The sequence below is a fragment of the Coregonus lavaretus genome (genome assembly GCF_964263955.1).
Source record: "Coregonus lavaretus genome assembly, chromosome: 2".
NCBI classification, from domain to species: Eukaryota; Metazoa; Chordata; class Actinopteri; order Salmoniformes; family Salmonidae; genus Coregonus; species Coregonus lavaretus.
In genome coordinates, this window is record NC_139989.1 from 47,258,900 (window position 1) to 47,277,571 (window position 18,672).

Sequence of the window (18,672 nt, forward strand, 5' to 3'; positions counted from 1 at the left end):
GTTGGTTAGCTACCTACAGATTTATGCAGGGTAGTAACGTTATGAGTTGGGAGTATGGTTAATTGTTTAGCTAGCTACATGTCTAAACAAAAGACTCCACCGGTAGAATGCCCTGCTTTTATTTCGTCACACTCACAACCATAAGCTATTTTCTGTAATTGGCTCGCCATTAACTCGTAAATAATGATCTTGTTGTGAGTTTGTTTTCCTGTAATAATGAAGACAAAGGAGCTAAAGTGAAGATGTCAGCTATATGATATGGTCATTATTTGTACTGCCTAGCCAGCTAACTTAACATTAGCTAGCTAGCTAACAATCTAGAAAATAACAAAAACATTGTTTAAAAAGTTGCGTTTAGTTGCCTGGTTTGCTAGATTGACATATACTAAATTCATTTTTAAACAGGTGGGTTTATTGGTGTTAAAATACACTAGTTATGCTATTTTGGACCACCAGGCTGCTGATGTCATGCAGCCTGTAGTTTTTGTGTTTATACTTTTTCATAACTACAATGACAAGTTTGACGTCGGACGACAATAGAATGTTCATGATGTCACAACTGTCGATAGACATAGTATAAACCAGCCTTTAGTCTTGAAATCTTTGGTTGTTTAGTACATGGCCTCACATGTGAATCCTTAAAGAGATGGGTGGGGCTAAGGCTTAAGAGGGTGTGAACGATGCTGAATGGGTGTAGACAAAGAACAGCTCTCCAGTAGGTTTACCAAAACATTCAAGGGCCATTTCCTCAAAAGTGGGGTTACAAGTTTATCAGCTTTCAAAGCAGAATTACTTTTCCATTGTTCCTCAACTGTAGTGTATGATGTACCATTTTCTAGCTCTGAGTCTCTACTTTTATCCAATGTAAAAAACACAATTTCAAATGTTGCTACATAAGACCGAATCGAGCCGGTCGGTCACATTTTATATCATAAACATTACATTAACTTCTCAGTAAAGTTACAAACTTTATTAAAACAGGAAGTGACAAACAATAACACTTAACTAAACATTGAGTAACTGAGATTACATTTCTTCAGACAGACAGAGACTCAGCTCGCCATGGGCACTAAACACATTAAAAAACGTCAACATGAACCAACAAATCTGGCCCGTACAACTACGATATCACACCATGTATGGCCATCCAGCCCCCATCTATGAGAGGAAGTGTGTCATTTTTGAAAATAGTAATTGTAATAAGATTGATTGGGGATTTTGTATAGTTCACAGATTGTGCTGCAATGCATGTGCTATAAGTAGGGACAGGAGTTTTTCCTGAGCTTAAAGTGACCTCACTGGGAAAACTCTAGTTATAGTCAGTAACTGATAAGAGAGCTCGTTTGAGTGGTAAGGCGAAAGCAACCGACTGTAGAGGAAAGTCGAGAAGTGAAGCCGAGGAGGTGCATCTGCAGCAGCCGAAAGTTGTACACTAACCATGTTTCCATCCACAGTTTTTATTTGAGTACAGCCATACTGTATTTTAAAAAAATCACAGCAGCTGTGATGGAAACAGGAAGTTTCGGTACAATTTTATAAATGCCGACAAATAATTAGTTTGTTCGACATGGTGGGATCTTTTTGTGTCTGTAAAATTAATTATGTGAGAAATTGCGATGTAAATGGCTCTATGCAAATATTGATACCATCATATCGAAGTAAACTTGGAGTCATGCATTGATATGGTGTGTGGTCCTCACACTACGACTTGATGTGGTGTGTGCAGTGACGATTTTAGCATGTAAATCTTGGTGGGGCAAACAAACCTTTTTTTTTTTTGATGCATGCCAGCAAAGCCACTACACAACACTAAACAATACATTAATTGCACTATAACGGTGACAAACGGTGCCCACAAACTGTTAGGGACTACATAAAGCTGTCCCAACAGCAGAGTCCCAACACCTTACCACTGCTACACCTGGCTATCAGCAGAGCCTTGTCGGGTAGCAAAATGGTTCATTCAGCCTCATTTAATGCCTTTAAAAAAACATAGCTGATATGGCTGACTTGCTTAAACAAATGTGTTTTCTACTGACAATTGAGATGTACAAACTATGGCATAAGGGGACGACGAGCGGATAAGAGGCAATCCGTCATTTGGATTAAGACATTAATGAGCAAGCTAGGACGGATGTAGTCAATATAACTATTTGTTCAGCACTTTTGAAATGTACAGCGACAGAATTCAGAACATGGGCCGTTCTTACAGTATTCTCCCTGTACACCAAGTCAGAAGCGTAGGATAAATAAAGGGGCATATAAGCAGACAATGAAAGCTCTTACAATATCCGATGATGACATTTCTCTAAAACTGCTATAGGCTAAATGTGCACCACCAAGTCAGAACAGTAGGCTAACTTATGAGGGGAAAAGGGACCAAATTATTAGGGTGAGGCACATGGGCTACTAACAGTATTACTTTCTTAGCTACAGTATCCATATCTCCCTGGCATATTACATCATTTATTCAGCAGCAGCAAAATACATTTTTGGACTCACCTTGTTGTGCTGTGCTCACTTGAACAGGAAGGTGGCGCGGCGGTCCTTCGTGGCAAAATTTGTCATCAAACTTGGTCATCAAAGTCTGGCATTCTCTGGATTTATTATGCTTTCAAGACAGCTGGGAACTCTGAAAAAACAAGGTCGAATCATGACGTCAGTGATCTTCAGGTCGGTGCTCTAGAAAGAGGCCAGAGTTCCCGACTTGGAATTCCGAGTTGGATGACCGTTCAAAACGTATTTCCCAGTCGGAGCTTGTTTTTTCCCCAGTTCCCAGTTGTCTTGAACTCACTGAAGTCTGTGATTTCCCAGTTCCGAGTTTCCAGTTGTTTCGAACGTGGCAGAAGTCATGCTGGATTGACAGCTTGGCCAATGTTGAATGTTTATCCTTTTAAGCTTGGAAAAGAGACCCTTAAACCCAGACTTGGACCACACACCCACTCCACTGAATAGCAGGCTAGTGATTGCTTTGCAATGCTTGCAGTTAGCCACTGATTCCTTCCAAACCACTCATTGTTGAATTTGCGATTTTCAACTTGTTGTGGAATGTTTATGGCCGATGAGCACCGATACGTTTTATCTATAATTTCTCTTCATCGATTCTCTTCATATGACAAGGCTTGAAAAGGATTTGCCAATAGATTGTCGACTTGATTCATGATGATGACTGCTAGCTTGCTAGCTAAGATTTAGAAAGTATGATGTTGATATGATCAGTCCAATCAAAGCTACGGTACATATAACGTGATTTGACATAATTGTATCTGTGGCCAATGACCTTAACCCTTCTTGGATGGGCACTTCTAATGTAACTCTATGACAGCACCCAAGGGGCTTGAATTTTCGAGCTTGCCCTGTAGATTTTGCGGTGACATAGTGTCCCCATGAGTGACAGAACACTGAGCCAATCACGGCGCAACTAGAGAATGGCGCCGGAGAAGATGGCTGCCGTTTTTACCAATTGTACTATTATGTGTGTTTTTCCGCGTTATTTGTAATTTATTCTGTACATAATGTTTATGCCATCGTCTCCTATAACCAAAAAGAGCTTCTGGATATCAGGACAGCGATTACTCACCTCGTGTCGGACGAAGATTTTTTCTTCAACAAGTCGGACGCGAAGGATATCCTATAGACACCCGACAAGGCCCAAATCCCCGTCATTCGCATGAGAAAGAGACAGAGATATCGTGGACGTAGGTCGGGGTGCCTTGTAAGGATCCAACGGCGAGCGAGTAAACTGCCTCTTCCATCAATCCTATTAGCCAATGTTCAATCATTTGAGAATAAATTAGATGACCTAAGATTACGGTTATCCTACCAACGGGACATTAAAAACTGTAATATCTTATGTTTCACCGAGTCGTGGCTGAACGACGACATGGACAACATACAGCTAGCGGGCTATATGCTACATCGGCAGGATAGAACGGCTGACTCCGGTAACACAAGGGGTGGCGGTCTGTGTATATTTGTAAACAACAGCTGGTGCACAAAATCAAATACTAAGGAAGTCTCTAGGTTTTGCTCGCCTGAGGTAGAGTATCTTATGATAAGCTGTAGACCACACTATTTACCAAGAGAGTTTTCATCTATATTTTTCATAGCTGTCTATTTACCACCACAAACCAATGCTGGCATTAAGATTGCACTGAATGAGCTGTATAAGGCCATAAGTGAACATGAAAACGCTCATCCAGAGGCAGCGCTCCTAGTGGCAGGGGACTTTAATGCAGGGAAACTTAAATCCGTTCTACCTCATTTCTACCAGCATGTTAAATGTGCAACCAGAGGAAAAAAAACTCTAGACCACCTTTACTCCACACACAGAGACGGATACAAAGCTCTCCCTCGCCCTCCATTCGGCAAATCTGACCATAACTCTATCCTCCTGATTCCTGCTTATAAGCAAAAACTAAAGCAGGAAGCACCAGTGACTCAGTTAATAAAAAAGTGGTCAGATGACGCAGATGCTAAGCTACAGGACTGTTTTGCTAGCACAGACTGGAACATGTTCCGGGATTCTTCAGATAGCATTGAGGAGTATACCACATCAGTCACTCGCTTCATCAATAAGTGCATCGATGATGTCGTCCCCACAGTGACCGTACGTACATACCCCAACCAGAAGGCATGGATTACAGGCAACATCCGCACTGAGCTAAAGGGTAGAGCTGCCGCTTTCAAGGAGCGGGACTCTAACCCGGACGCTTATAAGAAATTCCAGGGCTTGGCTTGAAAACTATTACAGACTACAAAGGGAAGCACAGCCGCGAGCTGCCCAGTGACACAAGACTTCCAGACGAGCTAAACCACTTCTATGCTCGCTTCGAGGCAAGCAACACTGAAGCATGCATGAGAGCACCAGCTGTTCCGGATGACTATGTGATCACGCTCTCCGTAGCCGATGTGAGTAAGACTTTTAAGCAGGTCAACATTCACAAGGCCGCAGGGCCAGACGGATTACCAGGACATGTACTCCGAGCATGTGCTGACCAACTGACAAGTGTCTTCACTGACATTTTCAACATGTCCCTGACTGAGTCTGTAATACCAACATGTTTCAAGCAGACCACCATAGTCCCAGTGGCCAAGGACACTAAGATAACCTGCCTAAATGACTACCGACCCGTAGCACTGACGTCTGTAGCCATAAAGTGCTTTGAAAGGCTGGTCATGGCTCACATCAACACCATCATCCCAGAAACCCTAGACCCACTCCAATTTGCATACCGCCCCAACAGATCCACAAATTATGCAATCTCTATTGCACTCCACACTGCCCTTTCCCACCTGGACAAGAGGAACACCTACGTGAGAATGCTATTCATTGACTACAGCTCAGCATTCAACACCATAGTGCCCTCAAAGCTAATCACTAAGCTAAGGATCCTGGGACTAAACACCTCCCTCTGCAACTGGATCCTGGACTTCCTGACGGGCCGCCCCCAGGTGGTAAGGGTAGGTAACAACACATCTGCCACACTGATCCTCAACACGGGGGCCCCTCAGGGGTGCGTGCTCAGTCCCCTCCTGTACTCCCTGTTCACCCATGACTGCATGGCCAGGCACGACTCCAACACCATCATTATGTTTGCCGACGACACAACAGTGCCCGACCTCACTAATGCTCTTGTGGCTGAATGGAAGCAAGTCCCCCCAGAAATGTTCCAACATCTAGTGGAAAGCCTTCCCAGAAGAGTAGAGGCTGTTATAGCAGCAAAGGGCGGACCAACTCCATTATAATACCCATGATTTTGGAATGTGATGTTCGATGAGCAGGTGTCCACATACTTTTGGTAATGTAGTGTAGCTTCCTTTTCCTCTGAAAACCGGATGTTTTCTTTTACACCTGCTTTGTTAGGTTAGCCAGGTGTAAACAACAGACTGCTGCAACCTGATTGGCCGAATGCGATACTCAACATCCGGGACTAGCATTCCTAGGCATTAGCCACTTCTAGCATTTTTATCACTAGTTACCACAGCCACGAAGTCATAAACCCCGCCTAATTCTGCAGTTTACCTTCTTAAAATCTGATTTTAAACCTAAGCCTAACCTTAACCCTAATCAAACCACACTGCTAACCTAACCTTAAATTAAGCCCAAAAAGCTCATATTAGTTTTCATGAATTTTTACGATATAGCCATTTTGACTTTGTGGATGTGGTAACTAGTGAAAACCCTCTTTGCAGACTGAATGGAGAATGTTTTATGTTTGAACTGGTCCACGGGGATACGATTGTATAGCCGGTTGCATACAATGCCTTTAGACGGTATGATGAAATGACTCAATATTACCATCTGCCGGCATTTGGGCTATTTCTGCTCATTGAAGCTACTGTAGGTTAAACTGTAACAATTTAGTTTGTATAATTTGAAACATTTGTACAAATAGTCTATTACAGAGTCTTTATAACCAGGTGTTGAAATTAAGGAATGTCTTTGAAATTGGGCCAAATATGTTTAGCCTATTTTATATGTGTGTTAAAACAGTGATTCTCAACTGGGGTGTCGCGGGAAGATTTTAAGGGGTCGCGGGACTTGTGCAAGAATATATATAAAAAATAAAAAATAAAATTTATTTTGAAAGGTAACCGCCGCACCGAAACTTTTATTTTGAAAGGATACCGCTGCACCGCTTATTGTTACTGACTTAACACATGCAGTGCGTCCGCAGTGGTGAAATGGCTAGCTAGGTTCGGACTCGGAGGGTTTTTGCGCTGCTCACTCACTGACCAATACAATAACGTTCTCGCCCCACACACACACACACTGATGCAATGAAATTACAGATTTCTCGACACACACACACACAAGCATTTCGCTACACCCGCAATAACTGCTAAATATGTGTATGTGACCAATAAACATTTGATTTGACATACTGATCCAATAAATATGTCATTCTGCAACATTGTTTTGTTTTAAATGTGACACGTCCAATCAGATAATACAGATCTTCTTCTTACAGCTATCTTGATTGACAGCTAACTATGCAGATATGTTCTGCAGGCATTGCACATGTGGATAGTTAGCTGTCATTTAACTAATGTAGGCAAGCTGTCAGAGTAAAATCATGGACAAGTTTTTAAAACATACAGCTCCCTCTTCATATACTGCTGCTTCCAATGTCAACAACAAGGCAGACAACCCGGCCCTTTCAAGAAGAGAAAATATGACCCCGACTTCATCAAATATGGTTTTACATCAGTGGCGGTCAGTGCCGTTTATGATGAGGGAGGACAAAATGTTTTTCATGAGGATGGCCTTATTTCTATTACAGCATGTTGGATGACTGTCATTCATATTCCATTCACCCAGTTCAACGTAACATCGATAGGTTTAGGCTACTACATGATACTCGAATTTTCCCTATACCCATCATGAGGTTGCTACAACCTAGACTATGAATGAAAGTTTACAACTGTCAAAGTCGCGTCAATTCAAATCTGGTATTAGGAACAAAAGAGGTCAACACGACTTCTAAGATATACTAGTTATTTTAATTAATGTATCGTATATGAAGATTATGTCTTTGTTAAATGTTTTTCATGAAGAAATGGAATGTTGTTTATGTTAGTATCAAAAGGGAATGTTTTAGTGTAACGCCACATACAACAGACAGGAAGTGTGTTGTAGACAGGGGAGACTGGTGATTGGCCAGAAGAGGGAGCATCTTTTTGCATTGTTTATAAATAGGGGCTAGACTACAGAAAGGGCAGAACGGCCATGACAATCTGAGACGCCGTTCTCCGGACACCGCGGGTCTGTAACTTATGCTGTAACCTTGTGATATTAATAAAAGCCTCTAAATCATTGTGCAGCATAAGCGGACTCTTTGTTGACAGCAATAATTGCCACCATTCACCCGATACGACAAATGCAAAAACCTTCAATGGTAAATATGATGTTTCGTATATACGGGCTCTCTGAGATGCCTCGCAGGACACCCCAGACAACTAAAAACATTGTTTTAGATGCAATACTCAAATACTCTGACAGAGGGAATTTCCCACTTCTCTGCTGGCCAATTAGAGTAGAGGACTGAGTGTGGTTTAAACTTACTCAGCCAATCCATTGATTCAGGGGTTGGTCTCATCTCCTCGGCGCCATTTGTTGCACACTTCAGCCAGGCACAAGATTATCATAACAACCTATCATAGTGAGAAGAGCCAGCTCCCTTAGACATCATTCCTACGTCCAAGGAAGGCTCACAGATCACAAAGAACCAGTATAGTCTAGCATTTGAAGACACAATCCTTATCTCATTTTACCCCCTAAAACAGCTCTTCACATCAATCACAGCCTTGCCAGGTGTCACAACCTACATTAGCCCAGTCAAGAATGCATTCTTTCTAAATTAGTCATCCCATCAATTTAGGAGAATAATAAATCCCCAATAATCCCCCTTTTCACACCTAATAAGGTGTGATTCAAAAAATAAGAAAACACAGATTGTCATTCATTATAATACAATACAAACAAAAAATCACACTTTTATTAATAGGCCATAATGATACTAAAAAATGTAAACCCTCAGTCCATCTACACCCCACTTGCAAATTGTTACCAGTCACCAAGGAACTTCAAACCATCACATAAGGAAAGACAAACATTCACATGGTTAACTTGATTAATAAAGCATAAAACACAGGATTAATAGAACACAAAACATAAGACTATTAAAACATAAAACACAAACAGAGAAGTATATTTTGGCCCCCTTTAGACACCCTCTAGTGTCACTCCACCAAGCCTGGTAGGTCATATCCTCAATTCCTTGGTTGGAGTCCAGGATTGGGCCGTATCTCACCATCTGTTGGGAAATCACTTCTCCATCTCCTTTCTCACCAAACCTCAGACACAGGAAATAAGACAACATCCACAAAGAACAAGTATACCCATAGAATCTATAACTTCACCCAGAATAGTTACAACAATAGTTTTCCATTTATCAAATATGTTATCAATCCAACCGTTTATGGAGCTATCAATACCAGATCTCTCAGCCAGTTTGTTCGTCAGTGTAGTTACTCCCCTGTAGCTCTTTTGTCACTGACCCGTCCGGTGCTATATTGTTTGAGGATGAAAATACAGCACATAGATCCAAACAGAACACAAACTCCGCCCCTCTCAGCCAAAAGCATATCTAAAGCTATTCTATTCTGCAACGCCAGGGTTGTGGGTTCGATTCCCACAGGGGGCCAGTATGAAAAAAAGAATGTATGCACTCACTAACTGTAAGTCGCTCTGGATAAGAGCGTCTGCTAAATAACCAAAAACAAAACAAGTCTATGGAAGGGGGTGAGAACCAACAGCCTCCTAGGTTTTGTATTGAAATCAATGTACCAAGAGGAGGACGGAAGCTAGCTGTCCTCTGGCTACAGCATGGCGCTACCCTACAGAGTGCTGTTGAGGCTACTGTAGACCTTCATTGCAAAACAGTGTGTTTTAATCAATTATTTGGTGATGTGAATATATTTAGTATAGTTTTATCTAAAAAGGATAACTTTTTCTATGTATTTTTATGAAATTCACTGAGGAGGATGGTCCTCCCCTTCCTCCTCTGAGGAGCCTCCACTGTTTTACATATGTAGAAGACAGTCAGGGTGAGTGTAGACCGCAGTGGGTCTTATGCAACGAGCTGTTAACTAATGAGAGCATGAAACCCTCCAAAATGAAAAGGCATCTGGTCACCAAGCATCCAAGCCACAAAAATAAGACAGCTTACTTTAAAAAAAGGAAATGTCAATATCTGGAGGCCTCACAAGATTCATTGAACAAGGTATGCATGGTACAAGAAAAGGCGCATCATACCTTGTGGCCCAGCATATTGCTAAGTGCAAAAAAGCCCACACCAGTGCAGAGGATCTCATACTCCCTGCTGGGATTGACATGTGCACTGAAAGGGGGGAAAAAACTCTAGACCACCTTTACTCCACACACAGAGACGCATACAAAGCTCTCCCTCGCCCTCCATTTGGCAAATCTGACCATAACTCTATCCTCCTGATTCCTGCTTATAAGCAAAAACTGAAGCAGGAAGCACCAGTGACTCGGCTAATAAAAAAGTGGTCAGATGACGCAGATGCTAAGCTACAGGACTGTTTTGCTAGCACAGACTGGAACATGTTCAGGGATTCTTCAGACAGCATTGATGAGTACACCACATCAGTCACTGGCTTCATCAATAAGTGCATCGATGATGTCGTCCCCACAGTGACCGTACGTACATACCCCAACCAGAAGCCATGGATTACAGGAAACATCCGCACTGAGCTAAAGGGTAGAGCTGCCGCTTTCAAGGAACGGGACTCTAACCCGGACGCTTATAAGAAATCCCGCTATGACCTCCGACGAACCATCAAACAGGCAAAGAGTCAATACAGGTCTAAGATTGAATCATACTACACTGGCTCTGACGCTCGTCGGATGTGGCAGGGCTTGAAAACTATTACAGACTACAAAGGGAAGCACAGCCGCGAGCTGCCCAGTGACACAAGCCTACCAGACGAGCTAAACCACTTCTATGCTCGCTTCGAGGCAAGCAACACTGAAGCATGCATGAGAGCACCAGCTGTTCCGGACGACTATGTGATCACGCTCTCCGTAGCCGATGTGAGTAAGACTTTTAAGCAGGTCAACATTCACAAGGCCGCAGGGCCAGACGGATTACCAGGACGTGTACTCCGAGCATGTGCTGACCAACTGGCAAGTGTCTTCACTGACATTTTCAACATGTCCCTGACTGAGTCTGTAATACCAACATGTTTCAAGCAGACCACCATAGTCCCCGTGCCCAAGAACTCTAAGAGAACCTGCCTAAATGACTACCGACCCGTGGCACTGACGTCTGTAGCCATGAAGTGCTTTGAAAGACTGGTCATGGCTCACATCAACAGCATAATCCCAGAAACCCTAGACCCACTCCAATTTGCATACCGCCCCAACAGATCCACAGATGATGCAATCTCTATCGCACTCCACACTGCCCTTTCCCACCTGGACAAGAGGAACACCTACGTGAGAATGCTATTCATTGACTACAGCTCAGCATTCAACACCATAGTGCCCTCAAAGCTCATCACTAAGCTAAGGATCCTGGGACTAAACACCTCCCTCTGCAACTGGATCCTGGACTTCCTGACGGGCCGCCCCCAGGTGGTAAGGGTAGGTAACAACACATCTGCCACACTGATCCTCAACACGGGGGCCCCTCAGGGGTGCGTGCTCAGTCCCCTCCTGTACTCTCTGTTCACCCATGACTGCATGGCCAGGCACGACTCCAACACCATCATTAAGTTTGCCGACGACACAACAGTGGTAGGCCTGATCACCGACAACGATGAGACAGCCTATAGGGAGGAGGTCAGAGATCTGGCCGTGTGGTGCCAGGACAACAACCTCTCCCTCAACGTGACCAAGACAAAGGAGATGATTGTGGACTACAGGAAAAAAAAGAGGACTGAGCACGCCCCCATTCTCATCGACGGGGCTGTAGTGGAACAGGTTGAGAGCTTCAAGTTCCTTGGTGTCCACATCACCAACGAACTATCATGGTCCAAACACACCAAGACAGTCGTGAAGAGGGCACGACAAAGCCTATTCCCCCTCAGGAGACTAAAAAGATTTGGCATGGGTCCTCAGATCCTCAAAAAATTCTACAGCTGCACCATCGAGAGCATCCTGACTGGTTGCATCACCGCCTGGTATGGCAACTGCTTGGCCTCTGACCGCAAGGCACTACAGAGGGTAGTGCGTACGGCCCAGTACATCACTGGGGCAAAGCTCCCTGCCATCCAGGACCTCTATACCAGGCGGTGTCAGAGGAAGGCCCTCAAAATTGTCAAAGACTCCAGTCACCCTAGTCATAGACTGTTCTCTCTGCTACCGCACGGCAAGCGGTACCGGAGTGCCAAGTCTAGGTCCAAAAGACTTCTCAACAGCTTCTACCCCCAAGCCATAAGACTCCTGAACAGCTAATCATGGCTACCCGGACTATTTGCACTGCCCCCCCACCCCATCCTTTTTACGCTGCTGCTACTCTGTTAAGTATTTATGCATAGTCACTTTAACTCTACCCACATGTACATATTACCTCAACTAGCCGGTGCCCCCGCACATTGACTATGCAACGGTACCCCCCTGTATATATAGCCTCCCTACTGTCACTTTATTCTATTGTATATATAGCCTCCCTACTGTCACTTTATTTTTTACTTCTGCTCTTTTTTTTCTCAACACTTTTTTGTTGTTGTTTTATTCTTACTTTTTTTGTTTAAAATAAATGCACTGTTGGTTAAGGGCTGTAAGTAAGCATTTCACTGTAATGTCTGCACCTGTTGTATTCGGCGCATGTGACCAATAAAATTTGATTTGATTTGATTTGATTTGATTTGATTTGAAATCGTGGGAGAGTCAGCCGCCAACAAACATAAAACCATACCCCTATCCAATGACACCATGAGGAGGAGAATCCAGGACATGTCTGAAGACATAACGGCCAGACATCAGAATGCATCAGTGCAAATGGCCATTACGCACTGCAGCTTGATGAATCCACAGATGTGGCTAACCATGCAATTCTAATGGTCTATGTCAGACACGTCTGGGATAATAACTTCGAGGAGCAGTTCCTTTTTAGTGCTGATTTGCCCACCACCACCACTGCAGAGGCTGTCTTTAACACACTGGATAAGTACCTGGGCTCCATGGGACTGGCCTGCGATGGGTGCGGCGGTGTGACCACTGATGGGGCAGCTGCCATGACGGGAAAGCACTCCGGAGTAGTAAAGCGGATCCTGGAGAGAGCACCGAGTGCAACATGGAACCACTGCTTCCAACACAGGGAGGCATTGGCAGCGAAGGATATCGTGCCTGAGTTCCACGCCACTCTCCAGAATGTGATCAAGTGTGTCAACTAAACTCAGCAAAAAAAGAAACGTCCTCTCACTGTCAACTGTGTTTATTTTCAGCAAACTTAACATGTGTAAATATTTGTATGAACAGAACAAGATTCAACAACTGAGACATAAACTGAACAAGTTCCACAGACATGTGACCAACAGAAATTGAATAATGTGTCCCTGAACAAAGGGGGGGTCAAAATCAAAAGTAACAGTCAGTATCTGGTGTGGCCACCAGCTGCATTAAGTACTGCAGTGCATCTCCTCCTCATGGACTGCACCAGATTTGCCAGTTCTTGCTGTGAGATGTTACCCCACTCTTCCACCAAGGCACCTGCAAGTTTCCAGACATTTCTGGGGGGAATGGCCCTAGTCCTCACCCTCCGATCCAACAGGTCCCAGATTGAGATCCGGGCTCTTCGCTGGCCATGGCAGAACACTGACGTTCCTGTCTTGCAGGAAATCATGCACAGAACGAGCAGTATGGCTGGTGGCATTGTCATGCTGGAGAGTCATGTCAAGATGAGCCTGCAGGAAGGGTACCACATGAGAGAGGAGGATGTCTTCCCTGTAACGCACAGAATTGAGATTGCCTGCAATGACAACAAGCTCAGTCCGATGATGCTGTGACATACCACCCCAGACAATGACGGACTCTCCACCTCCAAATCAATCCCGCTCCAGAGTACAGGCCTCGGTGTAACGCTCATTCCTTCGACGATAAACGTGAATCCGACCATCACCCCTGGTGAGACAAAACTGCGACTCGTCAGTGAAGAGCACTTTTTGCCAGTCCTGTCTGGTCCAGCGACGTTGGGTTTGTGCCCATAGGCGATATTGTTGCCGGTGATGTCTGGTGAGGACCTGCCTTACAACAGGCCTACAAGCCCTCAGTCCAGCCTCTCTCAGCCTATTGTGAACAGTCTGAGCACTGATAGAGGGATTGTGTGTTCCTGGTGTAATTTGGGCAGTTGTTGTTGCCATCCTGTACCTGTCCCGCAGGTGTGATGTTCGGATGTACCAATCCTGTGCAGGTGTCTGCCACTGCGAGGACGATCAGCTGTCCGTCCTGTCTCCCTGTAACGCTGTCTTAGGCGTCTCACAGTACGGACATTGCAATTTATTGCCCTGGCCACATCTGCAGTCCTCATGCCTCCTTGCAGCATGGCTAAGGCACGTTCACACAGATGAGCAGGGACCCTGGGCATCTTTCTTTTGGTGTTTTTCAGAGTCAGTAGAAAGGCCTCTTTAGTGTCCTAAGTTTTCATAACTGTGATCTTAATTGCCTACCGTCTGTAAGCTGTTAGTGTCTTAAAGACCTTTCCACAGGTGCATGTTCATGAATTGTTTATGGTTCATTGAGCAAGCATGGGAAACAGTGTTTAAACCCTTTACAATGAAGATCTGTGAAGTTATTTGGATTTTTACGAATTATCTTTGAAAGACAGGGTCCTGAAAAAGGGATGTTTCTTTTTTTGCTGTCCATAAAAAGCAGTTGTTTCCAGGACTTCTGCAGGGATATGGAAAGTGAGCAACAGCAGGTGCTTTATCATGCAGAGGTCCGCTGGCTTTCCATGGGTAAAGTGGTGGGTCGCTTTTATGAGCTTCGAACATTTCGATTGTAAGGAATGGCTTGCGCAGGTTGCTTACCTGGCGGATATTTTTGATCATCTGAATTCGCTCAATGTGTCAATGCAAGGGAGGGGGCTTCATCGATTTAAACAGAGGGATGCCTTCAAAATGAAGCTTACCGTTTGGGCAAATCATGTTTCTAACGGGAGGATTGACATGTTTCCCAATGCTGATTTCGAGATTCCGAATCTGATCAACATAGTGCACCGCGACACACTGAAAAAAACTGTTAAACAGCATCTTGTCAAGCTGCAAGGAAAGTTTTGCGACTACTTCCAGGAGGAGAGTGACTACTTCCCGGAGGAGAACAGGAGACTAGACGACTGGACATGGGACCCCTTTCAAGTGGAGATGGGAAGCGTCACATTGCCAAGCAACGAAAAGGATCTGCTGGTGGAGCTGTCATTTGGTCGTGGATTTGACCACAGTTCTGGTGCAGCGTAATGGGAGAGTAACCTGCTCTCGGCTGTCATGAATCACGCTACCGTTCAGCACTACCTATCTGTGTGAAAGTGACTTCTCTGTTATGGCCGTGCTGAAAACTAAAAGCAGAAACAAACTGGACAGCCAGCATGACCTCCGAGTTGCCCTGTCAACCATCACCCCAGACGTCAATGAACTTATCAAACTAAAGAAACACGCCCAGCTTTCCCACTGATAGGCCACACACACACATACACACACAATAAATACACAGGTTAATGAGTTATTGTTCACTACGTTAATTATTATTGTTAATTAATTCTGACATTCATATTACATTTTATTGAACTGGTTAAAAACGTACACCTTTAAAAAAAAACTTTTCACGGTTGTGAAACTATTCACATGGTAATTGATGATTAAGAATTCCTAAGGATTGTTGTTTTTTCTATTTTAAACACTGGTATGTGTTACTGTTCATTAACATTATTGGACTGGTTTTGATGTCATGTTCTGAGTCTGATCATTTATTACACCCCACTCCTGAACTGGTCGCCTAATTAAATGGCTTATTCTCTTGAATTGATAATAAATGTTTTCTCAGTTAATATGGCTGTGTAATAACTTTCTTTAATACCATAATTGAGACAGAGTCTATTTTGCAAGTGAAGCCTGCCCAAGAAGGCAGCTGCAATACAACATTACAAAATGTAATCATCAACAGTCCATAATATTGGGTCGCGACTCAATTGTCATTGTCAAATTTGGGTCCCCAGGCAAAACCAGTTGAGAACCACTGTGTTAAAAGACATTGAAATAGGCCTTCTGTTTGGGAGTGCCACTATTTGCTTATCTTTGTAATACAGTTGAAGTCAGAAGTTTACATACACCTTAGCCAAATACATTTAAACTCAGTTTTTCACAATTGCTGACATTTAATCCTTGTAAAAAATCCCTGTGTTAGGTCAGTTAGGATCACCACTTTATTTTAAGAATGTGAAATGTCAGAATAATAGTAGAGAGAATGATTTATTTCAGCTTTTATTTATTTCATCACATTCCCAGTGGGTCAGAAATTTACATACACTCAATTAGTATTTGGTAACATTGCCTTTAAATTGTTTAACTTGGGTCAAACGTTTTGGGTAGCCTTCCACAAGCTTCCCACAATAAGTTGGGTGAATTTTGGCCCATTCCTCCTGACAGAGCTGGTGTAACTGAGTCAGGTTTGTAGGCCTCCTTGCTCGCACATGCTTTTTCAGTTCTGCCCACACATTTTCTATAGGATTGAGGTCAGGGCTTTGTGATGGCCACTCCAACACCTTGACTTTGTTGTCCTTAAGCCATTTTGCCACAACTTTGGAAGTATGCTTGGGGTCATTGTCCAATTGGAAGACCCATTTGCGACCAAGCTTTAACTTCCTGACTGATGTCTTGAGATGTTGCTTCAATATATCCACTTAATTTTCCTTCCTCATGATGCCATCTATTTTGTGAAGTGCACCAGTCCCTCCTGCAGCAAAGCACCCCCACAGCATGATGCTGCCACCCCCGTACTTCACGGTTGGGATGGTGTTCTTCGACTTGCAAGCAACCCCCTTTTTCCTCCAACATAACGGTGATCATTATGGCCAAACAGTTCTATTTTTGTTTCATCAGACCAGAGGACATTTCTCCAAAAAGTATGATCTTTGTCCCCATGTGCAGTTGCAAACCGTAGTCTGGCTTTTTTATGGCGGTTTTGGAGCAGTGGCTTCTTCCTTGCTGAGCAGCCTTTCAGGTTATGTCGATATAGGACTCGTTTTACTGGGGATATAGATACTTTTGTACCTGTTTCCTCCATTATCTTCACAAGGTCCTTTGCTGTTGTTCTGGGATTGATTTACACTTTTCGCACCAAAGTACGTTCATCTCTAGGAAACAGAACGCGTCTCCTTCCTGAGCGGTATGACGGCTTCGTGGTCCCATGGTGTTTATACTTGCGTACTGTTGTTTGTACAGATGAACGTGGTACCTTCAGGTGTTTGGAAATTGCTCCCAAGGATGAACGAGACTTGTGGAGGTCAAAAAAAAAATCTGAGGTCTTGGCTGATTTCTTTAGATTTTCCCATGATGTCAAGCAAAGAGGCACTGAGTTTGAAGGTAGGCCTTGAAATACATCCACAGGTACACCTCCAATTGACTCAAATGATGTCAATTAGCCTATTAGCCGCTTCTAAAGCCATGACATCATTTTCTGGAATTTTCCAAGCTGTTTAAAGGCACAGTCAACTTAGTGTATGTAAACTTCTGACCCACTGGATTTGTGATACAGTGAATTATAAGTGAAATAATCTGTCTGCAAACAATTGTTGGAAAAATTACTTGTGTCATGCACAAAGTAGATGTCCTAACCGACTTGCCAAAACTATAGTTTGTTAACAAGACATTTGTGGAGTGGTTGAAGAACGAGTTTTAATGACTCCAACCTAAGTGTATGGAAACTTCCGACTTCAACTGTATTTAGTGGCATTTTCTAGCCTACAAAAGTTGTATAATTTTCTTGTAGTCCAATTGTTTGCTCTCTGTCACTTGTGTCTGCAGAGTTAAAGTTGTTTACATTGCCCGCTCAGGACAGAGAATCCCAGTGAAGGCTCATGTGGAGGACAACATATTCTACCTGACCCACAAGCATGGCATTGCCCAGTGGGTCATGACTGACTGACATCCATCCTACATTCATGTCCATGATCAAAGACATGAGTTCCTCAATAAGTTGAAATGTATTGTATTTCTCTTAGTATATTGCTTAGAAAGATGACAGTGCTTGCGTGTCATAGTCTACTTGTGATCTGTTACCATCTGGTACTGTGTTAATACTCAGGTGCATGTGAGGCTTCGTTGACCTGTTCTACATGCCATGTGTATGTAAATGAAGGCTACGTCGACAAGCGTCCCCAACCTGAGGAGAGGTAATGAACAATTGAAAACTATAGGCCTACTGTTATTTTATCAAGGGCAGCAAGGGACAAGTGCAAGGCTATGCCCTCTTAAAAATACCTGTTTATAATGACACCACACCATACCATAAAAGCATGAAATAACATGTACGTTATTACATTCTGGAAAGATATCTATTTAATTTTTGACACATATTCATGATTGTCTTACAGTTGTATTAAATGACTGCTCGCCACAGGGAAGATGACATGTTGGACATGGCCCCTCTGCTCCAGGATAACTCGTCTGGGCTGCCAGATCATCCTGAGCCCAGAGCTGGATGGCATCGGGGTCACCCTGCCCAAGGTCACCCGCAACTTCTATGTGGACTGACATGTGCCCGCGCACCACTAAGTTTAGGGTAGAGAGAGGCTGAGACTTAAAGAGAGAGGTGAGGATCAAAGAGAGAGGTGAGTGAGGATAAAAGAGAGCGCTGAGTCAGGGTGAAAGAGGAAGTGCCATGTTACCTTGATTGCTAATGGAAGCTCCTTGTAGCACATACAATTCTTAGGTGAGTGCATAGCACGGTATTAGGGTAAATACCTAGCCAGGTTTACTGAACATTTTCTTTGTCTTAAACTTTCAAAATGATCTTATGAATAGGAGTGTACTGTACTCCTCCTCCTTGAGCTAGACCAAATTTCTACATGGATTCATACTGTGCTTAGCAAGTTGACATGAGAGTTGCAAGTTGGATACAAATATGTCCACACGACCCACACAAAGTAA

General features: G+C 43.5%; 1 protein-coding gene across 1 annotated transcript; it reads left to right on the forward strand.

The window, feature by feature from the left end:
• Positions 1–14,697: 14,697 nt before the first annotated feature.
• LOC311139321 (ferredoxin-2, mitochondrial-like) lies at positions 14,698–18,276 on the forward strand (the record flags this gene model as incomplete). The annotated part of the gene is given in 5 exon segments (XM_084174200.1): positions 14,698–14,981; positions 17,548–17,649; positions 17,823–17,915; positions 18,143–18,184; positions 18,186–18,276. Coding segments are annotated over 5 exon segments (612 nt in total).
• Positions 18,277–18,672: the final 396 nt, after the last annotated feature.